Consider the following 18,179-nt stretch of genomic DNA (forward strand, 5'->3'; position numbering starts at 1 on the left):
TTTATTTAATCTTTTTTAGCTAAAGAGTCATTGTCAAGACTGACTGCTACAAAATTTATGTATCTTTAAATTTCTTTTAAAACACACTTTTTCTTCAGAGAAAAATTACTTTCAAAAGTCTGCTTGTCAAAACAAGGGGCTTCAAAAGAGAAACATTAGTGTGTGTCTTCTTTAAATCTGAGCAACCTACCAGAAACACAACAGTGCCGCAAGGTTTCTCCAGATTAATGCATTATTGTCCTTGTGGTGTGCTTGCCACTTGGTGTAGGGTTAAGGAGGAGGAAATGCCTTGTATTGACACACACCGACTCACCCACCCACCCCTCTGTATTCACAAAACTTAAAAAGGAGGATTTCGTAAGTGGTGTTTTTGCACCAGCTCTTCTTTTCTTTCAATTTAGAAAAATAAGCCTCCATACACGGGCTCTGAACACACCCTACCACTTAATTAAAATCACACAATTAAATATATATTTAAATGTAGTGTTGCAATTAATTAGCTTGTTTGTTTGTTTGTTTGTTTTGCATTCCAATTAATATGGAATCAATTACAAATGTTAACCCCCTGCCTCCAACCAAAATAAATGTAACTAATTATTAAAGTCTAAGTTCTGTAGGTGGAGGAGGAAAAACCTTGGCTCAATGCACTTGTGTAACATTTTAATGAGTAGTAAGCATATGTGCTGGAAAAGAGTTTTGTGAAACAGAAGAAATTGATATCAAACAAGTCATAAATTCTAAACTACATCTTTAACAAACTAGCTCCATATCAAGGAGAAATAAATTCCATAGTGAATAAATGTGTAATAAATTAAAATAATGATGCTTTTTGAAAGAGTTGGATTTTACCTTGGTCACTTTCTGTACTTTGCTTACTTAAATTCTCTCTGCAGTTTTAATTGGCTATGGTATTCATCACTTCCTTTTCTAAACTGTTGTACAATATTGTTGCTGTCCATTATTTTAAGCAATTAAAACTATTGGGTTTCACTCGTGTAATTGAAGTGACCCTAGTGCTTTTTCATGTTTAGTTTGTATGGAAACTCTACAAAGTTAACTTCAGAAGGTGTTCCATGCTGTATTGTCTGTCTTTTATGACAATTTAGTTAAGACATCAGTTGTAATGGTTTTCAGTTAATGAAACGGTGAAGTCTGTTAGGGGAAAAATGAACTATTTTGAGAGAATTTATTATGACTACTGAGCAAATGGTACTCGAGAATGAGATACAAGGGTTCTTAAGTTAGTCCGTAATGCATTTATGGGCCCTCTTTTTTTTTTTTTTTTAAATCCTCAGAAGTATTTGTCCTCATGCAGTCTCTCTATTGCTTTATATTCAGTCAGATATGGGAGAATTGGGAGGGTCTACAATAGGGAGCCTTATTTGGTGCTGCACCAAAATAATGTGATAGTTAAGGCAATTCCCTGTTTGCTCTCAGCAGAGACCTGAGGTTTCTCTCTTCTCTTCCTGATAACAAAACATTTCCTAAATGTCAGTTGACACTGCAGTGTTCTCAATTATATCTTGAATATTAGGAAGTCGGAACACGTATCCTACTTTCTGGGCTAGACATGATTGCGTCCCTGAGCTCCCAGTTGTCTGTTTTTTGGCATTAGGTGTTATGTATCTTTCTATGGAATGACCAGTTCTGAATCTCCTCCAGATGACCAGCAAATCCCCTGAGATATATGGTGGCCTTTCATGACTGATACTTGTTTAGACCTTGGAAAAAGTCTCACTTGTCCCTCTGTTACCTGGAGCCAGGGGGTTGTCTATCTGTTTTCAAGAACTACAGGGCTTCAAATCCACTTTGCCTACTTGTAAATACTCAAGATAAACTTGGTACATCCAAAGCAGTAGGAAGCTGCTAAAGAATTATCTTCTTCACTCTAACGAATTATTCATTGAGGCTTGATTTCTACTTCTCACAAGAGTGGAACAGAGCACTAGATAATGCATAGTGCATGGATATTTCTACAACCTAAATGTGGTTGATAATTCTACATTTTGGTGGTGTCAACTTTAACAGAGTACCCATTACACTGTTACATTTTAGAAACTTAATGTCATAATTATTGTTTAACAAAAATGTAAGCAATGCTACAATACAAATTGTCACCTTGAACTCTCACATTTCATCAAGGCTCCAAAGACACCTCTGCAGAAGAGCATGGACCTTTTAGGAAAACAGCTTTCCTTATATTCCTTTGGTATAATAGGTAAGAACATATCTGTATCTGTGCTTTTTAGGAACATTCATAATTCATTCCTGCTAGACATTTATACCTATCTCATAGGACTGGAAGGGACCTTGAAAGGTCAAGTCCAGTCCCCTGCCTTCACTAGCAGGACCAAGTACCATCCCTGACAGATTTTTGCCCCAGATCCCTAAATGGCCCCCTCAAGGATTGACCTCACAACCCTGGGTTTAGCAGGCCAGTGCTCAAACCACTGAGCTATTTCCCACCCTTACATAGCTGTAAATGAAAAAAATGTTGGTCTTGGAAAATTTTGGGATTTAAAAACACTTGACTTTTCTGCTTGCTTGTCGTTTTATTGGCCTGTGCTAATTGGTATGGAATAGCAATTGATTGAAAACCGCTAAGCCAATGTTGCTTTCATACTTGTAGATCTTTGTTGCCTATGTCCTTCTGGCTGCTACAGATCTCTTCCCCCACTGTCTTATTTTTCTGATATTTTTCTACTCTAAATCCTCCTTTCCTTTTATATAGCCATTTGTGCCTACTTTTTTAGTTCTGAGTCTCAGTGCCAATGCTGTTCAGTGGTTTAGCTGACAGAAATTTTATTTCACTTTCGATGCTGAAGGGTATCGCCATGCTAACAGACCCGCATCACGCTGGCTAAGGAAACTAAGCCGTACAATGCACTAAGCCTGGGTTCTAGAGCTGCAATATATAGCGCAAATGACAAGTTTACATGTGCTTAATGTTTGATCATCCTGAAGCCCCTATATTGTTTTATATTTAAATACACCCCTGCTTTGTTCTGTTTGTAGGTATTATTATGCTGGTTGGCTGGTTGCAAGGAAAGCATATCCTTGATATGTTTACTATTGGTGTGAGGTGAGAATTTCATATCAAAGTGAAAAATATTCTTATTTGAACACTAAAGCAAACACTTGAAAATCAGTTGCATATGTATTATGGTATGTCTGTATCATACATGCTGTGCTTTTAAGCCACTTACATTTCAAATAAATGTAACACTGAATGCCACATAAAACTGAAAACAGATTCTGCTATGACACGAGAATGGTCAGTCACTTCCATTTTTATGCTAAAATGGTATGTATACTGTGCTTGACTTATTTAAATCCATAAATCTATGACCTAATCTCTAGATGTAGTTGCAAATTAAAACACAACTAACATCTCTATACATACTGTAATAACCAGAAGTTTAGATTCCGTATAATATAACCACTAGAACTCAAATTTGAACCCCAAAGAATAAAATTCACTAACTTGGTAGACTCCGGCGAATGCTTGAGTAAATAAATGTCTTGCTTAGTGTTCTAAGACTGTGTCTCCCTCCCTCAGAGCAGTAGAGGGAGTAAGTTCCCCAGAAAGAGTCCTTCTGTGAAGAATTACCCTTTATGTTAGGTGTCCCAACAATCTACTCTAGGAAATCTGCCTCAGCGTTTGGTAGTGCAGAGGAAAAAAGGTGATCTTTTTGGCAAAAGGACCCAGACCATAAAGAGCTTTTATATGTCAAACCAGCAGTTTGAATTGCATCTTTGAGCAACTAGGAAGTGCTAAGTACCCTTTGCACCAGCTGAATTTTTCAAACATCCATGTAAGATAATCTTAAATATAGTGTATTGTTGTACCCCAAACTGGAGGTGACAGTGTTGGATCATTGGTGCAGCCTGCATTAGAGAGGAGGTTTGACATTTTCTCTCTCCTCTGCCCCCCCCTCGGGGGGGGGGGGGGAACGAGGGGGGGATGGAGAGAGAGAGAGAGAGAAATAAACAAAGTTTGATGTGCTGAATTACCCTTCTTACCTGCTAATTTGATGTGATTTATGCACAATTCAGATTTTATTAGTTAGGGTTTGAGGGTCTTAAATGCGGAGGACACTTCAAAATTGATCTTTCATCTTTATTTTCACACCATTTTGCTTAAGTATCATAGCACATCTGAATTCATGCATCTGAACAGTAAACTCTGAAATCATGGCATATTCGTTCATCTACACAGGGTGCCAACATTTTTTCAGGCTAAATGTCATGTGATTAGAGCAAAGTAGCAGCTGTTTCCTGTGTGTGTAGTTTGTTTTTTGTTGGTGTACCCATAAAACACTCTCTAACTTGATTGATTTATGCTTTTTTTTTTTTCCTTCAGTCAGTACATTGACTTCTAAGCCAGTGTGTTTTGTTTACATTTTTATTGCAGTTTGGCTGTAGCTGCAATCCCTGAAGGACTACCTATTGTGGTAACAGTGACGTTGGCCCTTGGTGTGATGAGAATGGTCAAGAAAAGGGCTATTGTAAAAAAGCTACCTATTGTTGAAACTTTAGGTATGACTAAACCAAAAAATAAAGAATATTGTGATATTAATGTTGGAGTTAACCACAAAAAACAGTTTAAAAAGTCTGTTCAACTACTGTTAGCAACAATTTTACCAAGAACATGGTAATACTTTAAATACACTAAATTGAAGAATTTTTGTAAAAAGTTATTATACTATTGAATTTACTGCAGGACCTGTGATGCATTTTTTCCAGGTTCTTGAGCCTAGCATCGGAGGCTAGCATACAAAATTCATTGGTCTGTCATTATCAGGGCTGTAGTTTCACAGGTGAAACAGTATGGAGGAAAACGGTTCACCAATTAAAACATTTATTCTCTTTTTTGTGCTTAATTAAATAAAATACTGATGCTTTTAAAATTGGCAGGCTGCCATGTATTTAGGAATAGTACCATTGAGATTTGTGAACAAAACTTCTAAGTTTATCAGTACTAAAAAATTGCATGGAATGTCCTCAGGAAGTCTACATACCACTTTTCAAGTATGTATGTTTTTAATGTCCTAGATGAAGCTATATTTTAGATATTAAACAAGGACTCGCATCTATATTCTATCTGTGCATTGAGACTAATGGATGTGCAGAGTGCTTCAATGCTGCAAGGTTCTCTTAGTGCATCTCAATGCCTTTGACATTTTGGGAACTCTATCTCTAGATGCTGTTGTTGTTCTTGCATTGTATGGTTAATCTCACATTCCAAAAATCTCTGCCATCCAATGAAACATTCAGATTTAAAGTAGTTTTAAATAAATAAAAAAAAGACTCACATTTTAAATGCTCAAGTTAGAGGCATTATCTTTGCTAGAGTAATAATAAATATTGTTGAATGTAAGGAAGAACTTGTGGTTGCCATGGAAATAAAAGCGTTAAATTTTTTTACTGTTCACAACAATTTCTGACACTTCCTTAATATAGTTTGTTTGTAGTTCAGTAAACAGGAAGACAAACATTTTGGAAAATTATAGTTCTTAGCTGCATTCATAACTCTTTGCATAGTTTTGTTGAACTACCTATTGACAATTTTGTGGTGAATCCTTTGAGTCAGTTTATAAGTAACTAGAAATTTTTTGCCTCTGTGCTTTATAAAATCCAATGCAGGTTTTTGGGTTTTTTTAAATCCAAAAAATGGAATTGTAACCTAGGTAATTAGTGTTGGTTTTTTGGCATATGAGAGTTCTGAAGGAGATAGTAACAAATTAAAACATAAGTGAAAACTGTAACTGTCTAGATATATTAACACTCTCCCTCTAATGAAGTTCTGTAAATGAACATCTTATCTCAAATTACAAAGCACTTGGAAATAAATTTGTCTTCACTGAGGTTTGTTTACTCATAAGCTACTCATGTTTCAAAGAAGACTTCCTGTCGTATGTTTAATTGTTTTTTCCAGGTTGCTGTAATGTGATTTGTTCAGATAAAACTGGAACTCTGACCAAGAATGAAATGACTGTTACTCATATTTTTACTTCAGATGGACAGTATGCTGAGGTATGTGGTAGGAATATATTTTTAAACTTTTTCTCTCTAGTGACTTTTAGTGCAGATTAAAGGTGCCAGACTGAGATGTGTTAATTACAGCAAATTCAGAGCTGTCTGAGGTAGTGTAACTTTCTCCATGCCATTGTGCTGTGCCTCAGTACTGTTCTGGAGGGGACCACCTCTAGAGGGAAAGCTAGTTCTGTCCCCATGCCTAGTCAGTATTTTGAGATTTCTGGGCCACGTCCCAGTTGCTCTGCCTATAGGGAGTTCTCCATAAAAATAGGTAGGGAGATATGGCTCTTTGAGCATGCTGAGGTCATATTATGATGGCTTTGGTTATAAAAAGAACGTTGAGAGAGTGTTTTTGCCGTCACTATTGAAAACAAGATTATGGTGGGCACTTGCTGTAGCATGTGAGTAAAAATGAAATCTAGTTGTAGTAGACTTCAGAGCCGGGGTATCAAACATATCACTACCCTCATGGTTGCAAAGAAAAACATTTGGTTAAGACTTATAACAATTAATTTACATCTTAATGAATGTGGAGATAAGTTGAAATAATTAAATGTGGACTCCACCACCACACTAATGTCTTTAGAGTTGACTCTTCAATGATGACACCTTGGTGTTGATCAGCAATGAAACAGTTACTGTCATTTTAATGAATGGAATGAAGAAGGGTGTGGCAGTGAAGGCATGGTGAGGACTGAGAATTACTGCCAGGAGGGAAATGCACAAGGAGATACAAAGATAGAGGGACAACAACAAGAGGGTGGGAAAAGAAAAGACGAATAACTGCTCCTCTGAAAACCACATTTTCTCACTACGGGCATGTCTTCGTTTGTGAAGGTGGCACGTGAGCTGATTTTCAGTGGCACTCACACTGCCCGGGTCCTGGCCACCGGTCCGGGGGGCTCTGCATTTTAATTTAATTTTAAATGAAGCTTCGTAAACATTTTAAAAACCTTATTTACTTTACATACAATAGTTTAGTTATATATTATAGACTTATAGAAAGAGACCTTCTTAAAATGTATTACGCGCACACGAAACCTTAAATCAGAGTGAATAACTGAAGACTCGGCACAGCACTTCTGAAAGGTTGCCGACCCCTGGTATAGGGTATGCTCTAGCCAAGTAATCAGAGTTCTGATTGTTACTTGTCAGGCTTATGTTAAGCCTGAATATTGGGAAAAATATGCTGTGCCTAAAAAAAACCAGGGAGTCCGGTGGCACCTTAAAGACTAACAGATTTATTTGGGCATAAGCTTTTGTGAGTAAAAAACTTCACCTACCCACGAAAGCTTATGCCCAAATAAATCTGCTAGTCTTTAAGGTGCCACCGGACTCCTTTTGTTGTGTTTGTGGATACAGACTAACATGGCTACCTATCGATGCTGTGCCTATTACCTACTGAGTCACTTGTGGTGATATGATGATGAAACACAAGCAAGCTCAATGGTGTCTCTCTCCTTGCATGTTTCTGAACCATATACCTTAGATTAAGATCTATTTTGTAAAAACATTTCTAACACATAATCCCTTCTGTGGGTTTTTTGCTGTTGATGTGGATATTTTTATAAAATGACAGTTTAAACCAAGCTTTTATAACATCTGTTAAACTGAAATCGACTTGTTGCATGTAGTCAGGATATAGGCATCAGAACAGAATTCCTAACTATAGATCAGAGCAACACTGAAAATAAAAATATTTGGGAAAATGTAGTTGAAATCAAACTCATAATTTTCCATGGAAAATTTGCCTCTTTTTAAATTAAAGCCCAACACCCCTCTTCCAAACCCTCCCTCCCCCAAGTCTTAGATATTTCAGGTTTTGGCTTTGAAGAGCCAACATTTGCCTCTTTTTTTTCCATGGTACTTTCAACACTTTTTTAGTCAAAACCCCAGTTTTCTAACACAACAGCTTTGGGAAACATTTTTGACCAGCCCTATCATAAATTTTCCAGTCATGCAGTTTTCTGCATGAATGGTTATTTGTCAATAACGGTAAGGTTTTTGAAGTCCGGTACTCAGATCAACTTACTCTGGTTGGCTCCTGCATTCAGGATTTCCAGCTGCTTACTATCTGTAACAATGGTTGCCGAAGTGTCACTCCCTTCAGCTGAAGCAGAAAACTCTGCTACTCTTTTTTTTCTTTCATGCCCATTTTATAAAGAATAGGAAGAACTGAAAACTTAAACCAGTCTCAACATTTCTTGACTGTTTTCAGGTCTGATTTTGTTCCCATTGCCATCAATGGGCATCTTTTCTTTGACTTGAGTAGAAGTAGGATGGTGGACCCTCCTTTTTATCACTGTTACCTACATCCCTTCTTCTCTCCTTGTTTTGACTACAGTCTTGTGTTTATATTGGGAGAAATATATAGTGCCTCTTTTCTGTTTGAGTTTTGAAACAGCATAAGAAAAAGTATATTGCAGTTATTTTGGGGAGAAGAGCCTTACTGAGTTGAAGGGAAAAGAAGAAAATAAACACAAAGATAAGAAGAATGAAAGTGGCAAAAATTAATTCTCAAAACCATGTACTGGTCAGCAGTTTGGTAATTTGCTTAGTTTCTTGTCTTCTAATTTTTACATTTCTAATTTAAAATATCTGTGTGGAAACTTGGAGGGGCTCTCTATATCCCTTCAATTACTGTACCCGGAGTTAAGGTTCAGTAACTTCAGTGTGAGCACAGTCATGCCGCAAAGGAGGGAAGTGAGTGAAAAGGATTCTGAATGTTAGTTTTAAACTCTGTGTGTTGCTAAATGGGGTTTAAACTAAAACTGCCACAATTGTTCAGACCAGTGGTTCATCTAATTAGATTTCCTGTTTCTGATAGTGACCAGTACCAGATGCTTGTGGAAGGAACTTTTAATCATAAACCTGGACACATAAACCAAATACCCACACTGTTAACCTAAGAGATTATTGTATTGCAATACAGATATTTAATAAATATAAATTTAATAACTGTCTTCAGAGTCTACTCTCTCCCAGGCCTCATTTGCTGTGCTGTTCTTCAGGGCAGTCCACTCTTGTAGCTGCACTTCTGGCACCCATTGCCTGACCCCCAGCAGTTGGTATGCATTGTAATCCAATTAACAGCCTTGCTCTCATTCACCATCCCCCAAAGGCAATCTCTACACTAGACCTTACAGTGGCACAGCTGTACCCATGCAGCTGCATCACTGTAAGGTCTCCTGTGTAGTTGCTCTATGCTGCCACGAGAGAGCTCTCCCATTGGCATAATTAAAACACTCCCAATGAGCAGCGATAGTTATATCGGCAGGAGAGAATCTCCCTCTGACATAGCACTGTCCACACTGGCGCTTCTGTCAATGTAACTTATGTCACAAGTGCTAATGTTGACATAGCCTAAGAGACATCTACTGGCGGGTCCTGAAGGGAAGGAAAACCAATATCCTAAGCTTTTGCTTATAACTGATAAGCAGTAAGAATACAGCAGTTGAAGAATACTGAATTAATTCTGAATTTGAATTACAGATTTAGAAGTTGTGGTCTGATATTCTATTGAAATATTAAACTGTTCAGATTGAGTTAAATACTCTTTAACCTAAACCCTCTGCATTAGAAGCTGATTAGGAAATGTTGTGTGTGCGCTTCTCACTTGGTATAGTTGTTCAATTTTTTTAATTACTCATATTCCATTATCTGTGTGGGAGATTACTAATTCATTTCATAAATTCAGAATCTTGCCTTTCAATCTTCCATTTTGTGCTGTATTTGGCTGTTTTTGTGTCTTACAGGTTACTGGAGTAGGTTATAACAGGTTTGGAGAAGTCGTGCTTGATGGTGATGTTGTTCATGGGTATAACAACCCCTCTGTTAGCAGAATTGTTGAGGTAAGATCTCAACACAGTAAGCAGTCTATATTTTCATTGAATTAGTACAGGAATTGTATATTGCCTTGACCGCTGTTTTATTTGTGTCTTTTTAGGCAGGTTGTGTGTGCAATGATGCCATAATTAGAAACAGCACTCTAATGGGAAAACCAACAGAAGGGGCCTTACTTGCACTTGCTATGAAGGTGTGTACCTAATTCATGGTGTTTTTTCTCCTCATGTCAGAAACCTTAAGTTAATAGAAATGAGTGTTTAACTATAGCACTAATAGTTAGTATGTTTTCATTGAAAAAACCTCTCTCCTCCATATAAAGAACCTTTTATTATGAAAAATTACTGGGCATCCCGACAATTTAGATAATGAATAGGAGATGAAAATGGAACTGAAGTAAAATCATGTTAATGTTGTTTGGATCTGATTTTTAAGTTTATGGTTCAAAAATGAAATTTCATCTTTGATCTAGAATAAAGTCATTGATAACTTGTCTATTTTTACTTTGAATTTTTGACTGTTTACAGTTTAAAGTTGTCATTTAATTTGGTGCTAGCCCATTTGTCAAGTAATCAGCATCTGTTCTGAAGCTGGAGAGGATTAGAAAAGATAAAATAGTAGCACATGAGCAATTGATTATTTACTGGCACTTTAAATGCTGCAACTCTGAAAGGTGCTATTTAGGTGTTGGATACAGGGAATTTCAGTTGAGTAACTTTTGGTTAAACAAGATTTCCTCTGTATGCTGTGACAATGAACTACTAAGACTACTTGGACAGGTGACAGTGAACCCCAGTACCTAATCTTTCTATGACTGTGCATAGCTTTGTATCTATATTGTATAATGCAGTGATGTTCAGTCTTTTTCCCCCATCTGGGACTCGGAATCCACACACAGCTTCTTGCAGAGACCCATTTAAAACCCCACACTCTTGTGACTCCACAAAGATCATGGGATTGATTGTATGACAAGAACCCATGAAAACTGGTGGGTGGACTACAACCGCTTCTTGCTATCCCTGCAGTGTACTTTGCTATGGGCAGGGAGAGTGGTGCCATTTTAAGATGTGAACCAAGTAGATTCTAGAGAGTAGTGGGGTTCAGCAGGTAGGTGACATTGCATTATTTTTAATCAGCATATTTCCCCCAGAGTTGAGTGGGCTTGGGAATGGAGGTAGAGTTGCAATCAGGGTTGTGGTAGGAAGAATAGCAGAAACATTGAGTTTTTCCCCAAGTGTCACTCTGAGTCCTGGAAGCCACAAATTTTCAGATGAACTTTTTTTACTGTGGTGGAAATTTTGTTGTGATGCACCTTAAGGTTGCCTCCTGCAATTTGAAAACCACTGATCTTAGCTCTACTGAGGAGATGAGAGTTCTCCTATTTTGAATCTCTGCTGTGGTCTTGCTTTATAATTTTGGGCAAGTCACTTGTTGCACTGGTTCTCACTTATTTGATCGGGCCCCCTTTCTTTGTGTCTGTAGTCATTCATGCCACCCCCGGGCCCAAGTACATATACTGCCACCGAACTCTGAAGGCAGGGTGGAGAGCAGTGGCTGCTGGCTGGGCACCCAGCTCTGAAGGCAGCACTGCACCACCAGCAGCAGCACAGAAGTAAGGGTGGGAATGTGAAAAGTGATATGTCAATATCTCTTTCACAGCAGATTTAGTGCCACCTTGCAACCTTCCATACTGCTGCTGCCACCCCGAGGCTGACAGCTGGAGCCCCACTGCCTCCAGGGGGGCGAAAGAGGAGAGCCTGAGCCCAGGGCTACCTCCTGATGATGGAGCTCCAGCTGTCCTCTTTATTCCCGCTTCCCAGGTGTGCATGATCCTTCTACACAAGCCCCAGCCACCTGGGGCTGATAGCCAGAGCTCTTTAAAAAAAAAAAAAAAAAAAGCCCTACACACAGTTCTTGTCTCCTGTGACACATTCCCATGCCTCCCTTGGGAGGCCCGCCCCATAGTTTGAGAACCGCTGATTTAACATGTCTGCCTCTGTTTCCCAGCAATGCAATAGAGGTGACATCTGCCTATCTCAATGGTATGCAAGCTTGAGTCATTATAAAGTGCTTTTTAAAACCTGGAGAAGGGGCTGTAGAATACTAAAGTATCTGTGCTCTAGAAGTTGGATATGTTTTAATGAGCAGTGTGCAACAGCAAGATCAGTGTTTGCACTTAAGTATAATTATGAGACATTGAGATCTTTGGATGAAAGGTAGACTATTGTATAAGTACAAAGTAGATGTGATTTGACAAAGTAAAAAATATACTGTTTGGTGACTGACATTGAAACAAAAAGATGTGGGTTTGCTCATTGGTGTTTATCGAAGCTTATATCTAAGCTGGACTAGTGTGACTTGCTTTTAGTTTTAATAGAGAAATAAAAACTGAATGGGTTTATAAATAACTAAGAATGAAAATGAGCCACTTGAACTTGTGACTTGAGAGGCTAGTAGCCTGATTAAATGAATAAAAAATGGTTTTGATATTACTGTTACATTTTACACAGATGGGTCTAGATGGACTCCAGCAGGACTATATTAGAAAAGCAGAGTATCCCTTCAGCTCAGAGCAAAAATGGATGGCTGTTAAATGCGTGCACAGGACACAACAGGTAGGCCTTTTCCATGGCTATTTCCTTACCCAGTGATGTTAAGTAACTTCCTACAGCACAGGAAATGGTGTACAAGCTATCTCTGTCTAACTTCAGAAGTTGTGTACAGGAAGGGAGTATCAAGCCAGCAGCATAGCGCTACACCTGAGAGTGTGAAGGGGAGAGTTTGATAGTGAAACTAGTTTAATTTTCTATCTCTGAAGTGGTGGCTGAAAACCACAGGGAGTTTGTGGAAGTATACAGTGAAATTAAACATTTTAAAATTCTAAATTTGAGCTCCTCCATAGAAATCTCATGAGATTCTGTTTAATGTTCTGCTGTTTCCTTGGCAATGTAGTTACATGGCAAGAAGGAATATGCCAGTTTAACAGAGAAAGGAATTGCATTATGTGAAATAACCATTTCATTTGGAATAATGGGGAAAATGAACTTTCTCCATAATGTATATCTATCTATATGTTTACCTCCTCTTCCCTCCCCCCCACCCCCAAAAAAAGGGTGGCAGGTGGAATATTTTCGTGTGAGTGATGAAAGTAAGAATCACTTGTTAAGTCTGACCAGCATGAAATAGCTACAGGCTCCTAAACAGCATGTGTCATGGAAGGGAATGGATCCTGGATGTATGGAATATCCCTCTAGTGCTTATGGCAAAAAAATTTAGCTTGTTGTTAAAGCTTCAAAATAGCACCGGAAACTCTCTAGTTGTGGAGATGGAAGGTTCTAATTCATGGCCTGCCCACTTTCCATGCTGCACTGCTTCAAATTCTCAGAGCATTAAGTCATCAGCTTTAGGATAGAGTTTGCAGAAGAATTAAGGAGAGCTTAGCAGCCTAGATTTGATTTTTAAAAATTACCTTGGGAGCCAAGAGGATGAAAGGATTCCCTAGCATATACTACAGGTAATCTCTTCCCCTACCCTCAGTGTTTTGATGTTCTTGTTAAGTTTGAACCTTTTCACTACTCCCCCTGGTGATCTCTGAAACAAAGGTCAATTGGGGAAAATTACAGTACAAACAACCTGACTATCTACAACAACTTAAAATATCCTGGCTTCACCAAGACCTGAACAATTCTATAATGTATAAAGGATTTTAACATATAGATATTTCTTTGACTGGGTAGTTGGCCTTCTAATTTAAGACCTTGGGTGTGGGCTCAGGAAATTGGAGGCTACCTCTACACTGCCAATGGGGTTTGTACAATTTGCAGCTTGTATGGATGTACTTGTGCTAGCTTTAATCTAGTGAGGACACAGTGGCGTGAGCTGTATGAGCTTGCCTGACTCCCTGGGTAGGCCATACTGAAGCCTATGCCACCATGTTCTCCTTGCTATTTTTAGCAAACTAGCTAGATTTAAAGCTAGCACAGGTACATGTACCTGTGCTGCAAATTATACTAAGTCGCAGTGTAGATATAGTCTGTGTTCTGTTCCAGATTCTGCCACAGGCTTCTTTCTGTGCTGCAGTTTCCCATCTGTTTGCCATTAGTGCCAGTCAAAATGTTTTTATGGAAACTAGGTCTCAAACCTGATTTCATTCTTTAAGATTACAAATTTGATAAAAGTAACTGCATAAACCTAATATATTTAGACTTTGTACTGCACAACTTGCTGATTTAATAATACTGTGTAGTCCTAATTTTTTAGAGTACACATTAAATGGATCAAGAACGGACATCTCAAAAAGTAGTCCTCAATGGGAATCATCAGTGAATGGGGATGTTTCTGGCTAGAGTTACACAGAGCTTGGAACTAGGCTTGATGCTATTGAACATTTTAATCAATGATCTGAAAGTAAATATAAAATCACTGCTGATAAAATGTGCAGATGATACAAATGCAAAGTTATAAATCTAGGAATGAGGAATGCAGACTATACTTACAGACTAGGGGATTGTATTCTGGAAATCAGTGACTGTGAAAAAGACTTGGGGATCATAATGGACATACAACTGAGCATGAGCTCCCAGTGTGGTACTGTGGCAAAAAGGACTAATGCAATCCTTGGATGTATAAACGGGAGTAGTGAGTAGAAGTAGGGAGATGATTTCACCTGTATGTGGCATTGGTGAGACTCATACTGTGTATAGTTCTTGTCCACAATTTAAAGGGGATGTTGAAAAATTGGAGAGGGTGCAGAAATGAGCCACAAAACATTATTTGAGCTGGAGAAAATACCATTCAGTGAGAGACTTACGGATTCTGTGACTCTGTAAACTGAGGCTTCCTTTTCACCCTTTGTCTTGTCTATTTAGGACAGATCTACTCTACAGACCTATATCAGAATAACTGTTCAGGGATGTGAAAAATCCACACCCCTGAGTGACATAATTACACTGACCTAACTCCCTGTGTAGATAGCACTATGCTGACAGAGCCTCTCCCACCAACATAGGTGCCATCTCTCGGAGAGGTAGATCAACTAATGAAGAGTTTCTCCCTTGGTGTAAAGTGCTACCGATGCAGCTGTGCTGCTGTCAAGCTGCCCATTCAGACAAGCTCTACTGCACATTAGCTTTTCAGGACATGAACTGTCTACTGTGTATCCACAATGCCTATTAAAATGCCCTAATTTCAGGAGGGCTTTTTAGATGCTACTGTAATACTAAGTTTATATTCACCTCTACCCCAATATAACGCTGTCCTTGGGAGACAAAAAATCTTACCGCGTTATAGGTGAAACCATGTTGTATCGAACTTGCTTTGATCCGCTGGAGCACGTAGCCCCGCCCCCCCAGAGCACTGCTTTACTGTTATAACTGAATTTGCATTATATCGGGGTAGAGGTGTATTATGTATTTAGAATTGCACTGTTATGAAAATTGATTTTCGCTTTAAATGAATGAGTTAGTTCTTACATTGCAGAATGTATGATATAGGTTAGAGGACTCTAGTTACTCGTGTGAATTTTTTTTTCCTTAGGATAAACCAGAGATTTGCTTTATGAAGGGAGCTTATGAACAAGTGATTAGATACTGTACAACATATAACAGCAAGGGGCAGACCCTGCCTCTCACCCAACAACAGAGAGAACAGTATCAGCAAGAGACAATATCTATGGGCTCTGCAGGACTTAGGGGTAAGGCTGTTCTAGTGTACTATCTCTACAGGTTAATAAACAGCTTAAATGTGTTGCTTGACTCACTTCATAGTAAGTGTAATGCACAATTTTGGAGCCCCTAACTCCTAAACTCAACCTTTTCTAGTTTTGTTGTGTTCACCAATTTCTTCAAATGAGGACTGGGTGTGAAACTATCACTTTAGTTTAAGGGTTAAGTAATAACATGACTGACCGTGGATGTTGACACATTGTACCTCAGGTTTCAGTTTCTTCTCCTGTGTCTGACCACCCAAGAGATGAGTCATCGGCACTTAACTATCTGTCATCACTTTTTATGCAGGAATTGGTTTATGGGTTTTTTGGGTAATCCTAGGTTCTCCCGTTTTTCTTCTGTTTTGTTTCATCTCATATGTGGGTTAGAGACCCTTATTTGAGCCAGAGGTTTGTGTGTGAGACACTTGCCTGAACTAGTCAGCATGACTAAATATTGGTCAGAGGGGGGTTGTTAGTTACTGCTGCAGTCAGAGTGTTCAGAAAACTACTTCTTTGGGTGATGGTTCCTATGTGTATTACACATGTGGGCACACATGCACACCATGCACCTAGGTCTGGAATTCCTTCAGTGCAGTGTCCATTGACCCGCACATGCTCAGTAGCTCTCCACATGCTCCTGACCGAGGGTATAAGAGGCAGTGTGGGTCAGCACCTCTTCAGTTCTTTCTTACTGTTGCATGGCCTGAGCTGGAATCATGTCCTCCTTTGCTATTGCAGAACCTGTAAAAATTTAATTGTAAACTTGTTTTAGATTAAGAATTCTAGTTAGTGTATAGTTTAGTACAGAATAGAATTACTCTTCTTCCCCCTCCCCCACCTCCCCCCCCAGCTGGGTGACAATTCTCCTGGTCCCAGGACTATACCCAGGGTCCTGGAATTCAAGAACTCTCTCTCTCCTGCCCTCAATCCTTCTCCATCAGCAACAAGCATCACCAGTGCATGTTCTGTCTGGGTGAGGCACATATCTCTAAGTGTAGTATGTGTAAATCCTTCCTACCCAGAACTAGAGGCCTGAGAGCTCTGACGGAAAGTTCCTGATGGAAGAGGTTATGAGGCCCTCAAGTGGACTGTCCAAAAGAAATGTGTTTCTTCCCTGAGCTAGTCCCGGTTGGGTGAGATGTTGTGTACAGAACTGGCTCTGCTGAAGACCCCCATGCTGAAGGATAAGACATGGAAGAAAAGAGATGTCTGTTCTGATGGAGACTGCAGGGGAGAGTGGGGAGAGACTCTCATCAGTCCCATCCACGAGTGCAGGTCTGGACTCCCCATCGGTACTGCCCGCTTAGCTATGGATCATCCAGCTGTGTCATCAGAACTGGTCCATAAGGAGTATCTATTAGAACTCTCACACTCTGGGCTGTACAGAGACCTTAGTAATGCTGGAGGATATCTTCCTCCCCTATCTGCAGTCTCCACTCTGTTCAGGCCCTGCCCTCCTGAGAGAGATCCTTACCCTGGAGGAGGAACTGGTACCGTTGCCTCAAAGAGGTCCCATCTCCATCCATAGAGCTGGAGTGCCTCAGTATCCATGGTATCACTGTTACAAACGGAACCATCCTCTGAATTGGAGGAGTCAGAGGAGATGGCTGCACTAGTATTTCCGTGAAGGCACAGGAGTCCTGGCAGACAGGTGAGACCTTACTGTTCCTCCAGCTAGGACCCAACCAGGGACAACTAGTATCCCAACTAGTAGCACTGTGGGGTCCTTCCCTCTGGCCTTTATTGGGGTCCTCGGAACCCCTATGGTAGGCACCCAGACCCCTTTTAGGATTTGTACCATTCCTTCCCTTCTTGTCCATTGGTGTATGAAGAGCTAGAACCAGTTCTACTGGTAACACTGTTTCCAACAGGGGAGCTTCCCCATCATCCCCAGACACTGCCATCACTCCTCCATCGCCGCCTTTGCTGCATGACCATGGCAACATGAACAGTTGTTGCAAAGAGTTGCTGCTGATCTACAAATCTCCATACAGGAGGTGCAGTCCCCTCACTATTGACTCCTGGGCATTTTACAACCACAGGTACTGACCACGTGGCTATCCCAATCAACGAGGCCATATCTGAACCAGCCAGAGCAGTTGGGCAAACACCGGCATCTTGAGCCCCTACACTTTGCTTTGGCAAGAGCTTGGCCACACTACCGAAAATCTACTTCAGCAGATAAAGGGTCAAAGAGACTAGATCTCCTGGGTGGGAAGGTTTTTCTCCTCTGCACGCCTCCGATTTTTGTATTAATTGCCAAGCCTTATTAACATCATATGATTTTAACACCGGGTTTGCGGACCTTAGACAAGCCACTCATGGAAGACCGAGCCCACTTCCAGTCCTCTCTGGACAAAAGAAGGTTGATATCAAAGGTGGCTCCCCAGGCTGTGGGAGATGCTGCAGATGCAACATCCCAGATCTTCAGCCACAGGGCTGGTCATGTGAAGGCTTCAGTCATTGGGCTTCCCTAGAGAGGTCCAAAATACTATGCAAGACCGCGCCTTTGAGTCCAACCTTCTTAATGAAAAGACAGACGATCCTCTACGTTCTGTAAAGGACTCAAAGATCCACCCTGTGGTCCCTG

The 18,179-nt window shown here is 39.8% G+C and overlaps 1 protein-coding gene across 3 annotated transcripts in view; it reads left to right on the top strand.

Moving 5' to 3' along the window:
• The window catches only part of ATP2C1 (ATPase secretory pathway Ca2+ transporting 1), a 117,659-nt gene that overhangs the window by 80,269 nt on the left and 19,211 nt on the right, over positions 1–18,179 (top strand). For all 3 annotated transcript variants that reach the window (XM_039523302.1, XM_039523304.1, XM_039523303.1), the window contains 8 exons: positions 2,143–2,218; positions 3,016–3,082; positions 4,415–4,539; positions 5,939–6,036; positions 9,795–9,890; positions 9,986–10,075; positions 12,393–12,497; positions 15,418–15,574. In XM_039523302.1, coding sequence (XP_039379236.1) covers positions 2,143–2,218; positions 3,016–3,082; positions 4,415–4,539; positions 5,939–6,036; positions 9,795–9,890; positions 9,986–10,075; positions 12,393–12,497; positions 15,418–15,574 — 814 coding nt within the window. The remainder of the gene's footprint in view (positions 1–2,142; positions 2,219–3,015; positions 3,083–4,414; positions 4,540–5,938; positions 6,037–9,794; positions 9,891–9,985; positions 10,076–12,392; positions 12,498–15,417; positions 15,575–18,179) is intronic.

Source organism: Mauremys reevesii, linkage group 2, assembly GCF_016161935.1.
Source record: "Mauremys reevesii isolate NIE-2019 linkage group 2, ASM1616193v1, whole genome shotgun sequence".
NCBI classification, from domain to species: Eukaryota; Metazoa; Chordata; order Testudines; family Geoemydidae; genus Mauremys; species Mauremys reevesii.